General features: G+C 39.0%; 1 protein-coding gene across 1 annotated transcript in view; it reads left to right on the forward strand.

The window, feature by feature from the left end:
* The first annotated feature begins 5,309 nt into the window (after positions 1-5,309).
* RECK (reversion inducing cysteine rich protein with kazal motifs) overlaps positions 5,310-15,359 on the forward strand; it is a 54,974-nt gene continuing 44,924 nt past the window's right edge. The window contains exons 1-3 of the mRNA XM_084282468.1: positions 5,310-5,437; positions 8,211-8,269; positions 14,174-14,248. Coding sequence (XP_084138594.1) covers positions 5,350-5,437; positions 8,211-8,269; positions 14,174-14,248 — 222 coding nt within the window. The 5' untranslated portion in view covers positions 5,310-5,349. The remainder of the gene's footprint in view (positions 5,438-8,210; positions 8,270-14,173; positions 14,249-15,359) is intronic.

Here is a 15,359-nt window from a genome sequence, read left to right on the forward strand (position 1 = left end):
CAGAAATGTATGTATAGCACTGAATTGTATAGCAGTGAATGGATTACATATGGTTCTTCAGAGATGACTAAATGAGAGTACTGCAGTTGCTAAAATATGGAGGAAATTGTATAATGCCCTATGGGTGCGTTAAAATATCACACTGTAGATGCAGGTTATGATGTGATTATACCACAGTTGCATAGTACAACAAAACATAAAAATAGCTCTTGGAAAATATTCCAGCAACAATTTGGTCCTCAAACACCATATGGAGAAGTAACTAATCCTGTATATGACTAGATGACTCAGTAGTATAAGCCACAGAAGAATTTCCATATGGCATCCAAAATGTTCTTCAACATCCTTTTCTGTCTCCAACCCATGATTATAATATGCTGGCATATGCACTGCTGATCCTGAAGACTGAGTCCAAAAGAAAAATGAATATTCATTTTATTTATATTCAAGGACATATCATTTAGCAAGTGGTAACACATCGGTCATTTGTCCTCTTGCACAGCAAGTCACGACCATAAAGATAGATTTCTGTTGACATGAGTATGGGCCTCACTACTGTACCAGATTTTATATTTAGAGACTTGAGTTTAGAGTCAGATTTAGACAATTAGAATGGTTGAAGGATTAGGTTGGACTGAACAGAATTCCATTTAAAAAATTTTTTTGACATTTTGAAGGGGTCAATTTTCTACTCCCTAAACTTTAGTTGTCCAGTATAGTTTCCCTAATTTCCAGTCTCTCAATTTTACTTTTTTTTATCAATGCCACAATGTTATTTGAAAAATCAAATTAAAATTCCATCCTATTAGAGAAGTCATTTATGTGTAGGTAGCTACATATAAACCATTGCTAGCAACCCTGACCTACATGCAGTAGTCCTGAAGGTACCAAATTGATATAGTTACATTAATACATTACTCCATTATACTCTTTATGGAGTGTACAAAGTGGTACAGAGAATAAAAAACATCTGACCACATAACATGAATGTAAATGTATCTTGGTGACATTTTTTAGGTATTATTTTTTGTATCACCTTCTTTAACATGGTAATCAGGCTTTAATGATGCAGTTTTTCTACATCAAAGAGGATGAATACTGTTGATGTCTTCATCAGTCCACAATCTGTTTTTTAAATTATCCATTTCATAAACTCTGTTATCAAGAAGTGCATTTTTCTTCCCCCAGCATTCTTATTTGTAGAAAAACAGGTATGTCTCTAACTCCATAACTGATTTCAAGGTTTTAAAATATAAACTGTCAGAAGACTTTAGTTTCAGATCACTTTCTCTGTTGAGAAGACTTCACGATATAAAGCAGACAGATTTTTGATGGTACCTTCTATGAACATCAAAACCGCCTTCTTTAATAAACATGAGATCTATTTCAAATTCCTTTTCAAAACTTTAGAGTAGTTTATTTCCTTATACGCATGGATTGAGATAATCTTATTTACGTCTTTATTACCATCAGAGTAAATTGTAATTAATTACATACTCCACACTTATTTTATAACTTTAAATTGTCTGTCCTTTCAAGAATATGCTTGATGTATTCAACATTATTTGTCTATAGCAAGACTTTGTGAACTCTGACATGCACCACATGCTTAACTTGCTTGAGATTAATTGCAGACATTTTATTTAGCATTAATGTACATCTTTTGGGGGTTTAATTTCAAATACGCAACTTTCTCAGTGTAACAGCACTTCATGTGCTGATAACAGTCACCAAACTTTGATTTGTATTTGTGTTTTACATTTTAATATAATTACTATGAAAGGGAATTAAAAAAAAAAAAAAAAAAGTAACTTGAAAATAAATTGAACATTCTTATCCATTATTTGGAAAGCCAACTATTAAATGCTGACTGAGAATTGGAAAAAAAAAAAAAAAGTAGCTAAGGTTTGCCTGAACAAAAAAGTTTAGGAGAACAAAATCTCTCTGGAAGAGTCTTTGTTATTGCAGTTTGTCCCTAGCCTGAAAAAAAAAAGAACAGACAACATCCTCATTTACCAGCTAGTGCATTGTTATGGATTGTTTTGGTTATGCTGGTCCCACAACTGGTAACAATGGCAGTTTGTGCATGGATACATCTGAGGTAGCTCTAAAGTCCTACCTAGTTCCAACAGAGAGATGGTACAGAACAAGTTTTAGTATAGGAAAGGCATTTAACAAGTGCTAAAACTCTGGCTCTGCACTATTGTGCAGGTATCTAGTTGTGGATACAGAGATTAGGCAAATTAATGCTAATTAGGATAAGTCTACAAAAATAAGCACCAATTCCAATTTTAAGGTTCAGATATCCTAAGAGTTACAGCAAAGCTTTTTTTTAAAAAAAAAAAATATTCATAGCTAAAATACAATGGTTTTAAAAATTATCAAGAGTAAAAATGCTACTGTCTTCTAGTAATGAGATTAAAAAGAGAAACAGAAGGAATCCAAGGTGAAAACGACCCTTCATCTGGTAAAGTACTGTCTTGAGAGGGGTGGCTCTGAAGTTCTTAAAAGATTGGGAAGCCAGTTTATGTATCTTCCCAAAGTAGATACGTTACATTAAAATATAGAACAGCATATTTCCAGTACAGAGAGTGCTTTGCTGTATTGATATATTATATGCCTTATTAACAATATGATCTCTCTCGGGATATAAGAAAAATGTGGCATCGTTTTACTTTTTGAGGTGATCTTGATCAGGTCAAATATTTTACAATAAAAATGTATGTTTTCGCCAGTAATTAAGATCATGACCGCATCAGAATCTTCACTTAATGCTGATGGAGGCTTCAACATAAAATTTGACATTCAAAGTTTTAATTTTTTCAGCAATTTTTTAGGATAACAAAACATGATTAAACACTGCACAGAGCAAAATAAAATGATCTAACCAAGATACTACAGAAAAAATAGCTGAATGAGTAGGGTTTGTCTTATCACTAGACTTAGAAAGTATGCAAGTATGCTGTCAGTATAATTCTAACAATCTGTTTTACACCAAGGCATTTATTTCAAGCCCCAAGATTCCACTTCTCACTGTTAGACATTGGGTAGGAATTATTTTGAAACGTGTTCTGTTTTAATAAGGTCCATATGCATCTTTTAACTGAAAAACAGTATTCTGCAGATTAATATCCAAGCTCCAAGGAACAAAAGTCCTTGCCTCCTGGAATAACTGGGTTAAACAATAGCCCGTTTTACGAAGTTGTGCTGCCATAACTGTAATCCTAATTTTTTAATCTTGTATTATTTCAAAGTTCAGTATGCTTCTTTAAAGTGAAGTAATACTTTCAGTGGTCTCAGTTACTCAGTCTTCTGGACCTGCAGATGTGTCTTGGTGTGAAAATCCAGAGCCTTTAAATTACCAGACATAGCAGCATGTCTTTCCTCGACCTGCTTGATTGTGGAATAGTTAATTATTATTGTTGAATGATAATTTTGCACTTAAATAGCATTGAGAGGAAACAGAATGCACAGCAATCCATGTTCAGCCACATCTGAAACTGACCCCAATAAAACTATTTAGCATAACTGGGGAAAAATCATCTAACTCGTTCAGACACCTTTGTAATTCAGTGAAACTAAACCAGCGTGCAATGGCCAGATTTTTTGGTTGGTTTGGTTGTTTGGTGTTGTTTTGTTTTGTTTTTCTTTTTTGTTTTTCTGTTTTTTTTCTGTTTTTGGATCTGCTGCCATCTAGTGGCCCCATCGTGAATTATAAATGCTGAAATACGCAGCTAAAAACTAGCAGAATATGCCTTAGGTTTGGCATACGGATTTACGGGGAAAAACCTACCTGTTTAACATACATGTAGGCCCACTTACACATAAACGTTAGAAAAAGAGTATTATTTTTTATAGTCAGATTATATTGGCCGCTTTTCAGTTTCTTGAATTAACATCTACAGCAACAACTTTAATTTAACTTCAAATTAAAATACAATTAAGTGTGGTTTTATTTCTTATGGCTTTGTTCCATCATGTAGTATGATTTAATTATTCTATACTAGTGTATAAGCAGATGGATAAGATACAAAACTTTTTCACTTCATTGTAGCGTTCTCCCCTATTACCTTTTTTCTTTTTTTTTTTTTTTTTTTTCCCTGGACCTTTTATGAATTTGATACTGGAACTAAAGAGCACTGAGTTACTACAGATTCTCCAGGCTGTAAAAAACACAGAGCCATTAATAGGTTGGTGACTGTTCAGACTGTCTTCAGAGGAAGGAGTTAATTGGGATGATAGGCTAGAAAAAGGATAAAAGCAGTTTGTGAGATGCTGTATTTTTCGGTGTTTTTAATTTTTTCCTGTACTGGCAGAGAATCTGATAACGGGATAGATAAGGTACTTAGCCAAAAAGTCTGAACTGTCAGAAGTCGGCCCATTTGCTTTGAAATGGTCAGTTTTCTCTGAGGCAAAAATAGTTTCCAGCTATGAAATGAGCAGTAGTTTAAATCTGCTTTCAATTCGTTGCATAAGAGATTTCTCTTGAATTCTAAAAAAAATTAAAAAAAATAATTAAAAAAAAAAATGGGGGGATGTGATCTCTGTAGAAAAGTAAATACAGTTGTAAAGTTAAGCCTCCAACTTGTCTCCATTTCGGACTGAATCTCAATGGGTTATGCTGCCTTCCTGCTGCCAGGAATGGGAGCTTCTCACAGCTGAGGTACACCGGACTTCAGGCTGCAGCACTTATTGATTAACAACACAGTCTGAAGGAAAGGATAAAAAGAAGAGGAGGGAAAAAATGCAGTCCAACCGAGCGTTTCAGGTTGTTTTGTGAAACCTATAGCTGTGCAAACACCGGCCTGAGTGCTTTTGGGTCAACTAGTTCAAGCAACGGCGCCCTAGGCTGCCAGTTTGTGGTGGGCTGTGAGCAGGATGTCCTCTCAGGTTTGTTTCTTCCCGTGTTGGGTGCCCTCTGTTTTGCGCTGTTCATTTCACTTCTCCCACCAGGTCACTGGATACCTGTGGTAACTTCAAGTCCATGTGGCTACACGGCATAGGCGTGCGGCGCTACACGGCAGGCTTACAACCACCGATTTTAAAATAACGGCTAGAAACGCAATCAATAACTCGAATATTAATAAACGCATTGATAACTCGGATATTAATAAACGCACTGATGACTCCACGGGGCACCAGGGAGCCGTGGCGTGAGGCGCCCTCAGCCGCCGCCCGCCGGAATGTCCGCGGCGGCCGGGCGGAGCGGGGCGGGGTGGGCCGGGCCGGGGGAGCCGCAGCCAATGGAGGCCGGCAGCGGCTGCGGGGGGAAGGGGGAGCCGGCGGCGTCAGAGCCGGGCGGGGGCTCGGTGGGGCTGCGGCGCTGCGGGGCGCGTTGGCGGCCGGGCCATGGAGGCGGCGGCCGCTGCTGCTGCCCCGTGGCCCTGGGCCCTGCTGTGCCTGGCGGCGGCACCGCTGCTCGCCCCCGGGGCGGCCGGTGAGTGGCGAGGCGCGGGGGGCGGGCGGGGAGGCGGCGCCGCGGGGACCCCGCTCGACAACATGGCGCAGGGGCGAGGCTGGCGGCGGGGCGGGCGCCGCGGGGTCGCCCCCGGGGTTGGGAGCACACGCATGTATAGTGGTGTATAAATCTATTTTAGTACATAGGTCGCGCTGGCCGTGCTGTCACGCGAGTGGAAAGTGTGAAAAATGTAATAGCGGAATGCTGAAAACCGCAATTGTGGAGGTGTTTGTGGGTGTACCCTATCGCTGCGCCATAGGTTTGATCTCTGCTTGTAGGGAAAAGGAAAGCTCTCCCTTGGTGGACCTGCTCGCATGGCTGAGGTAGCAGAGCTTATCAGAGAAGGAAGGGTATTCACGTGCACGGTAGTTGTACATTAATAAAATTTTGAATTTAAACCTGGAGATTTTTTAGTAAAACTGGGGAAACTTGGGATGAGACAGAAAACGGCTGACTGAGAGAGAGAAGTTTTAAGATACTTCAGAAGAGATTAACTAGAGGCAGAAGGGCAGAGCTCAGGAATTGTGTTTGGAATGAATATGGCTCGTACCTTGAATTTCTGGCTTAAGGACATCGCTTTTAGCCAGTTAAATTTGCTACTTATTTAAGATATCGTTGCTTGATTAGACAGCCAGCATGGCTTCACCGAGGGCGAATCATGCCGGGCCACTCTGGTGGCCTTCTGTGATGGAGTGACTGCATCAGTTGACAAGGGAACACCAACCAATGTCACCTGTCTGGACTTCTGTAAGGCCTTTGACACAGTCCAACACGACATCCTGGTCTCCAGATTGGAGGGATATGGATTTGATGGGTAGACCGTTCAGTGGATAAGAAATGGGCTTGAAAGTTGCAGAGAGTGGTGCTCAATGGCTCTACGTCCAGATGGAGGCTGTCCTGGGACCTGTACAGCTTAGTATCTTTATCAACAACATAGACAGTGAGATGGAGGGCACTCCCTTCAGATTTGCAGATGACACCAAGCTGAGTGGTGCGGTTGATACAACAGAAGGAAGAGATGGCATCCAAAGGGACCTGGACAAGCTAGAAAAGTGGGCCCTCGTGAACCTAATGAGGTTGATCAGGTCTAAGCGCAAGGTGCTGCATCTGGGTTGGGGCAATGCCGAACAAGAGTACAGACTGGGTGAAGAGCTCACTGAGAGCAGCCCTGCAGAGAAGGACTTGGGGGTTCTGGAGGATCAAAAGCTCGACACGAGCCAGCAGTGCTCGCTTGCAGCCCTGAAGGCCAACTGCATCCTGGGCTGCATCAACGCAGGGGTGGCCAGCAGGGGAGGGAGGTGATTGTCACCCTCTGCTCTGCCCTTGTGAGGCCCCACCTGGAGCGCTGCATCCAGGTCTGGGGGCCCCAGCACAAGAAGGATGTGGATCTGTTAGAGAGGGTCCAGGGGAGGGCCACAAAGATGATAAGAGGGCTGATGTACCTCCTCCATGAAGAAAGGCTGAGAAAGCTGGGGATGTTCAGCCTGAGGAAGACAAGACTGTGGACATTGCAGCTTTTCAATACTTAAAGGGGGATTATAAAAGAGGTGGAGAACATCTTTTTGCTCAGTCAGATAATGACAGGAAAAGGGGGAATGGCTTTAAACTAAGGGGGGAGATTTAGGTTAGAGGTTAGGAGGAAGTTCTTCACTCAGAGGGTAGTGAGGCACTGGCACAGGTTGCCTAGAGAAATTGTGGGTGCCCCATCCCTGGAAGTGTTCAAGACTGGGTTGGATGAGGCCCCAGGCAGCCTGGTCTGGTGGGAGGTGTCCCTGCCCATGGCAGGGGGGTTGGAACTGGATGATCTTTAAGGTCCCTTCCAACCCGTTCTATGTATACATGATTAGGGTTTGTATAAAAGGAATTAAATGATCATAAGGTTTAGTATACTAATATTTCATTGTGATGCTCTGTGGTGTAATTGATAAGACTTGAAACTCAGCAGTGGAAATGATCCAGAAGGACTAGCCTTAATGTCTGTTAATTCATAATGGGAGGGTTACCAGCCACTACAAGCTAATGGACAAAAGGTCAGAAAATACTAAATAATTGAATGTTGTCCAGGATACTCATGAACTCAAATTATAGTGGCACGTACAGTTGAATATATTCATTGGCACCTAAGCCAATGTGAATTCTCTTCATAGATTGGAAACTGAATTCTTAGTTCTTTAATGTAGCATTTACTCTCAAGATGAATTTACGTGATGAAAATTTTTTGAGATGTGTAGTGAAACAAGTCAACACGAACTGGATTGAGCAACCATTATTTCAGTTTTTAAGTACAGCTTTCATTAAAGTACATCTGGTTAGGTGTTCTGTGTTTTTTTTTTTTAAATCAATTTGCTGGATTTTTTTTTAATTATGAGCCTAACATATTTTCTCCATCACTTTCTTAATGTGCTTGCAATCCAGTTGTTGTATGTTTCTAACACCGAGACTTTGTAACAGGAACATGAAAGTGTAAATCAAAGCTTTTCACTTCAGTGAAACAGTAAGTGAAGTTTAAACATGGTGGAACCTGCTCATAAATGTCAACTTGGTAACAAAAATTTCTCATGGTTGTTTTTTTGTTTGTTTGCTTGGTTTGTTTTTGTTGGTTTGTTTGTTTTTTGAAAGAGAATTCCTCATATTATCTGTGGATCAGATACAGTGACCCGATAGGCCATCAGCTGGGTAATTCTGTTCAGAAGTGATTGTTAAGTGTTTCAAATCTTTTAAACGTCTTATTCCCTTCCCTACTTTTCCATAGGCTTGTCTTGCTGTTACCATGCAAAGGATAACCTAATGTGCCGTGATGTTTGTGAACAGGTAAGCTCATTTTAAAATTTATCTGAGATAAAATCATGCCTTTAGACAATTATGTAGCAAGATTAGTATTTTAAGTAAATGATCATCTATGTGTGAATCATGAAATGTAACATTATTGTTATTTAAATGAGAACATTAATGTTTAATACTGTAGTCCTCTTCCTTTTTGTCATGTGTTCTTCAGCAGGTTCTGTTGAAGTTGAGGAGACAGATACAAATTTGAGGTCAGGTTTTTGTCAAGAATGGATAAGCATGTTATGAAATGAGGGGGGTGTAGGTACTAAATTTCTGGATCATGTGGGTTTCCAAGTTTTGGAGAACTGAAAATGAAGAACAAAATGTTGATACTGTTCTTTCTTTTTCCTTGTTTTTCAGCTAACTATCTAAGATATTCATTATGATATATGGCTTTGTGAATCCACAAAAATCTATTCATACTCAGTTCGTATGGTAATAACAAAGAGCCATTTATGTTAAATCCAAGCTTGGGAAATATTTTTCCTCAACTTAATATCCAAAAGTATAAATATATGTTGTACAGCTTTGTGTGCATATGTGTATATATTTACATACACAGACATTTTATATAAATAAAGCATACATATACATAGGTTTTATATTAAAATTGTGCCCTTGCATTATAGCTGCCCCTCTTTCTCGATTGCATGTTTTGAGGCTATTCAAGCCCTGAACCTAATTATGGTTAAGATGCTATTTATTTGTGATTGTGTTAACAAAACTTCTAGGTTACATTGCTCTTCTTCCTTCCTGATATATTTATAGAGTAAAACCATCTAGGCCAAACAAGGGGGTCTTGTGTCTCTTTACATAAAATATACTCTCAAGTCCTGTAATTTTTCTTGCAGCCCTTCCGGAATAAATTTCTTTCCTTGAATACTGGTAAACAAAACTGTAGATGGTATCATAAGCAAAAGCCTATCACATGTTTAACACTCTTCTTACAGCTGTTTCCATTTGGCAGATTTAGCAGCTGCATTGAGAAAACATTTGGAATAATCTGTCCAATTCTTTCTTTTGTTCCACTGACTTGAAGTTCCCAGTTTATCACATGAATTCCTGTTAGCTCTTCAAAGAAAGGCCTTGAGCTTTTCACTGTCAAATTTCATCCTAATTATGCTATAACACTTCTAATTAGTATGTAGGGTTTTCTTTGTGGTTGTTAGTTTGTTTGTTTTATTGTTTTCTGAGTTATTCTGATCTTGGCTTATCCGGATGATATCTGTCTATGCAGATGATCACCATGTTCAGAGTCTTTGTAGTGAGACGCTTATAACAAGTCTAAGGCAGGGTCATCCCCTCGTTCCATAAAGAGGTGTCTTAGATCAGGTTGGTGGTATACTTACTGTGAACGACCTTTTGATATAGGCTAACAAACTAGCTGAAGGGGCGGTCTGCTATTTTCCTAATGTTTTTTGTGTTCTTTTAACTATTTTGTCTTTGTTGAATCCATCTTGGAATGTGTTATTTGGAACAGGTTGCCCAGAGAAGTTGCGGATGCCCCATCCCTGGAAGTGTTTAGGGACAGGTTGGATGGGACTTTGAGCAACCTGTTCTAGTGGGACGTGTCCCTGCCCACGTCTGGGACGTTGGAACTAGATGATCTTTAAGGTCCCTTCCAACCCAAACCATTCTGTGGTTTGATACTTACTTCCTTGTCTTAAACATAAAATTTGTGGGATGAAGGTTTATGTACATGGGGTGGTAACTCTGAAGGTAAAGAGTCGGCTGAGTGATTTGCCTTACTTCCATCTATCCAAAGCCCTTTTCTAAAATATTTTTATGGAGTTGTTGCATTTTGTGTGCCACTGCATGTACCGCCATGACATGATAATGTATTAAAAAAAAAAAAAAAAGCTTTCCTCTTGGACATGCTAGTTTGAGCCATAAAATACTGAAGTTGCTTGCCAGACAGGGTAGGGCAGGCCTGTATTCAGTATTTTTATTTTTAACTAATGCTTAGGAAATGCCAACAACTATAGGTGCAGTGACAGGAGTCTGGGAGTTAATACATTTCTTGCAGAGAGGTCCAGCTGGAGGTTTGGTTGTAATGCTTGAGACTGCGTATTGGTTACGTCCAGCAGTGCAATCTCTGGTACTGCGTGGACCAAATACTCAGGACATGTTGGAGGCCTTGACACAGGTGGAACTCTTGAGGAGGAATGTGGCCATGCAAGCCTTGGACTACAGGGAAAGTCTGGTGGCTTGCTTTGAGTCTACAGCACATAAAACTGTCGAAGTCATGCTCTGGTCCGCTTCCTGAACTGTCAGGTGAAGGAGCTGAGGATAAAAGCATTGCCTCAAAGTGGACAAATGTGAGTGCAACAAGCTCTTCATAGAGACCCTGCAAGAGCAATAGCCTGAATCATGCATTGCATGGAAAGAAAGATGGCCAGAAAGTATGCTTATTGGATACTGAAAGTTCATGACTACTGACAGGAAGAAGTCGCAGGAGGTTTGTTTTAAGGAAAAAAACTTCCAGATTTGTTTGGTCATTGGATGTTTGTTTGCATGGACACCAGTGATATTATTGAGAGAGGCCTCACATGGATAAAGGGCAACTACAGACACTTTCCTGCCTGCTAAGAAAAAAAGACTTGGGTAGGACTAAGGAATCCTGCTAAGTACTACTAGTTCAACTGCTCTGAGTGTCACAGCCTGAAAGGTTACCTTGCCTGTGGATGTGTAAGAGGTAATAGTGGGTTCACGGGATTCCGTAATACACAAGGACATGGAGACTACTTTATTTCCTAAATTTCATTACTTCATTACAGATTACTACAAATCACCAGTAGCAAGTATCCTTATGATTAATAAAGCAAGTATATATTAAGTTATTACAAACTTGTTGCCAGAAAGCATGTGTTTTATATTCAGTAGTAGCAGTAATTGTTAGTAGTAGCAAATACATCTTAATATTACAAGCTACTACAAACTTATCACTAGTAAAGTAGCAAATACGCATATAAGTATGTATATATATGGTATACTCTGTTATGTACACTGTTTTGTATTTTGTTACATGTACCGAGCATTTGTCAGATAAATCCCAAAAGTGGAGTCAATTGAAAATGGACACGTTTTGGTTCGGAAATGATCTGTGTCACTGAGTTTGGAGTCAGCCAGGTGTCTGCAGCAAATTTTTTTTATTAAAAATTCTTTAAAAATATAATTAAAAACTTAGTTTTAATATCCCTTTGTTTGGTGATTATTTGATTCAGTCTGTTGGATGCTGTGTCAAGGAATGAGTGGGCCTGTCTTTATTTAATTAACTTTTTTTTTCCTAAGCTTATTTCTGGGAAGTTTCGTGATGATACAGTCCCTGGCAGCATTCATCTATGTACCAGTCCAGAGGTTTTATCTTCTTTCAGGCGTAAAAGCAGTCCATCTCAGTCCTCAGGAAAACAAATAAATGTTTCAGGAGGCTGGCTTGGCTAAACAGTGAAGTCAAGACAGAGGTGCAATACAGAAAGGTAGCATACAAAATGTAGAAGTAGTGTGGAAGCAGGGAAAGGTTATAAAGGAAGAACTGAGAAACTTTGCCCAGGCACGTAAGGGCTATATTAGGAAAGATAAAGCTCAGTTGGAATTGAGATTTGCAAAAGATACCAAGTGATAGAAAAAGTCCTATCTCCTATGGCAGTAGTTAAAGGCTGAACAAAGTAAAATGTGACTTACTGAATGCAGTTTATTTAGGGCAATTTAGTGTCAGCAAACACAGGTAAGGCAGAAGTACTGAATGTCGTCTTTTCTGAGTTTGTCAATAAGATCTCAGAGGCCGCTATGCATACAGAGGGGATTCAAGGTGGAGAACTGCCAGGATTGAGTAAGGGTTGAATCAGGAATTGCTTGAGGGAAAATTTGGCCCATACAAGTCCGTGGGACAATCTGGATTACATCTGAGAGTGTCATGAGAGTTGGCTGGTGTCACAGCAAGGTTGTATACGCTATATCATATTTGAAAGGTTGCAGAACAGGAGATGACCCTGGTGACTGGAGAAAGGCAAACAATGTGCCCATCTTCTCCACTGCCCTCACTCCAGAAGGAAAAAAAAAATATGGAAGGAAAAAAAGGAAAAAGAAAAAGCCAAAGGACTGTTTGCAATTCAGGAAACTAGTAATCATGAGATCATAATCATAAGATCATAGACAGAGTTCTCCTGAAACGCATTTTTGGGCATGTGAAGGGTAAGTCATGCCTGTAAAACTTGCTTGCTATTGATAATAGCTGGATTTCTGGATGAGAGGAAAGAAGTGGATGTCATTTACAATGACTCAGGCTTTCAACACTTCCTCCCTCAGTATATTTCCATCCATTTTAGGATATGATGGCTTTGATGGTGAAAAGATAGTTGAGTTAAAAAATTGTTTCGATGATTGGGCTTAGATGATAGAAGATAAAATGGGTCATATTTTACCTGCAGGCCAATAAGAAGGCCAGTAAGACCAAAGGGGGTCTATGCTAGGACTTGTCCTATTTAACATCTTTATTAATGACCTGGAGGAAGCAACAGATTCACTCTTGTTGAGTTTTCAGGTGATACCAAACTGGGAAGAAGAACTGATAATCTCAAAGGCAGTACTACCTAATATCCAGAGTGACTTGGACTGATGGAAGGAATTGATCAGCAGGAACTATATGAAACTCAGCAAGGAAAAATGCTTGTGTTTCTTATCAACCCATCTCAGTAGCAGCTCCACCCTCCAGTGGAGTAGACAGTTCCCAGTTTAGGACTATCTGTGTACTTGCTGAGGATTCTTTCTGACACCGGGAAAGCTATTAAACAGTATTGGTGTAAATCCTGTTTTATTACCACTTGAAAGTGGTATAAAGAGTTCACTTAGGTGTTGAACAGCAGACTGCCAATCTTTGAGACCTACTGAGCAGATAGTTTGCCACCCACCTTATAGTTCACCTGTCTCATCCATGTTTCACTCATTTGGCTCTAAAAATACTATGGGAGACCACGCAAAAGTCTTGTTAATGTCAGAATAAACAACATACATTGTTCTCCACTTTCCACTTTTTTTTTTTTTTTTCCCACTGAATCAATCTTTTTGTTATAGGAAGCTCTCAGGCTAAATTTGCACTTGGTGTGCCTGTGCTGACTATTCTCAGACACCTTCTTGTTCTTCAGGTGCTCCGACATGGCTTTCAGGAGAATTTGTTCCATAGTCGTCTTGAGAGGTGGGGATAGGCTGAGCAGTCTGTAATTCCCTGGATTGTCCTTGCTTTTCTAATGGATACACCGTTTGCCTTTTTTCAATAATTGTGAGCCTTGTCCAATCACCACGATTGTTCAAAAATGATAGCAGGCTGCTTTGCAACTATAGTGGCCAGCTTTTCAGTATCTTCAGTTGCACGCCATCCAGTTCCATGAACTTCTAGATGATCTATTTGCTTAAGTGATGCTTAACTTGATCTTGCTTAACTATTCATTCCTCCTGTTAATTTTACTTTTCATATTCTGTAACAATTTATTTTTTTTCCTGGAAGGAGTTTAATTGTCTGAGGTCATATAATATTTAGCAGAAGATTAAGTAAATATATCATGTTTTGATACATGGGACATAAATTCTGTTTTTCACACTGCCTATTCAATAGAAACTTCTGGATTGAAGAGTTTGAGGACAAAATTCTCATTCACTTCCAAAAAATAAGTGTCATTCTTAAAATAAAAAATTTAAAAAAAAGTTCATTCATAAAAAGTGCAACATTTTTATGTTTGCAACAAGACTACAAATATATAAAAAAATCTTAACTTCATTGTTAACTGTTAGCAGAAGTTGTCAACAAGTAGACAGTAGTGAAACTAAAAAGGAAGAAGTCAGTTGAATAAAGTGTTCAATATGTGGTTACATCTTTCTATGTCTTGTTTCTAACAGATATTATCTTCTAAGAGTGATTCCCGTTTGAAACATTTACTGCAGCGAGCACCTGAGTATTGTCCAGAATCAATGGTAAGGCTTGGTAGTTTTAAATTAAAAACTAACAAAAGATTAATTTTATATTAACAAATTTTTGATTACACAAGCTAAATTTCAAATTAACTTGTAGAGTTATTTTCATTACTTTCCGAGTTTTGAGCTGGTATAGCCTGTATGTGTGTCTTCAGATGTTTTCTTCCTTGTTTTAAGGGCTAGAAATTTTCTTAAACTGCGGTTAGATCCTCAAGGTAGGATTTCTTTATAAAGTTTTCATATATTACACTACTTGGTGGGCATGTAAGCTGTGAAATCCAGTGAAAATCTGTTTTATAGTGTGAAAATTTGAGCTGGGTGACTGTCACTTGGAAATTGATAGCAGTGGCTTAAATTGGATCATGTGTTCCAGCTTGTGTAGGAGACAAAGCTGGCAGGTGGACTAACTCATGGAATACCCTTATAGCTGCTCTGAATGGTTTATGGGTGTTTCTGACAAGCTGAAGTAATGCTTTTGTTGAATAAGGAAGATTACAGTTTCCTAGAAGTTCTCTAATATATTCCAAAAAAAGAAATAAAAAAGAAAGTAATTTGTTTCCTATATTGGTGATTTGAGGATTAGACGAATGCTGTCATTTATATTCTTAATACTGGAATTGTTTATTCTTAATTCTTCCCACTTAGTAATTTAAAATATTTCAAAATGTTTGTTTTTGTTTGGAAGTAACAAAAATTACAAGAAAGAAATCAGACCTTTCTAAAAAAGAATAGATGGATAGATTATTGACTCTGAGAAAAATCCATCTAGCATATACCCAACCCAAATGGGCAATGTGTAGTAGTAAATCTGCGCGTAGCATTTTGCAGGCTACTTTGCAAGAACGTTTGCTTATAGATCCTTTCCTCCCGTGTGTCAAAAGTATTTTTTTAAAGGCTTGTTTTCTGTGGATCATCAGCTGTAAGGTCTTGGTAAGTTATAGGCAGACGATGGTATGAGTAAAATCTGTGGCAGGAAGGCATATCAAAGTAGTATATCGAATTTGTTTTGGTACTGTTTCTCTTTGTAGTTTATCCCCTGATAGGAAGAGTAGGATTTATCTGTTCAACCGATTTTTTGGAGACAGCACTGGAGAGTATCTGAAAGGAGGAA

Source organism: Netta rufina, assembly GCF_964035555.1.
Source record: "Netta rufina genome assembly, chromosome: 2".
Lineage (NCBI taxonomy): Eukaryota > Metazoa > Chordata > Aves > Anseriformes > Anatidae > Netta > Netta rufina.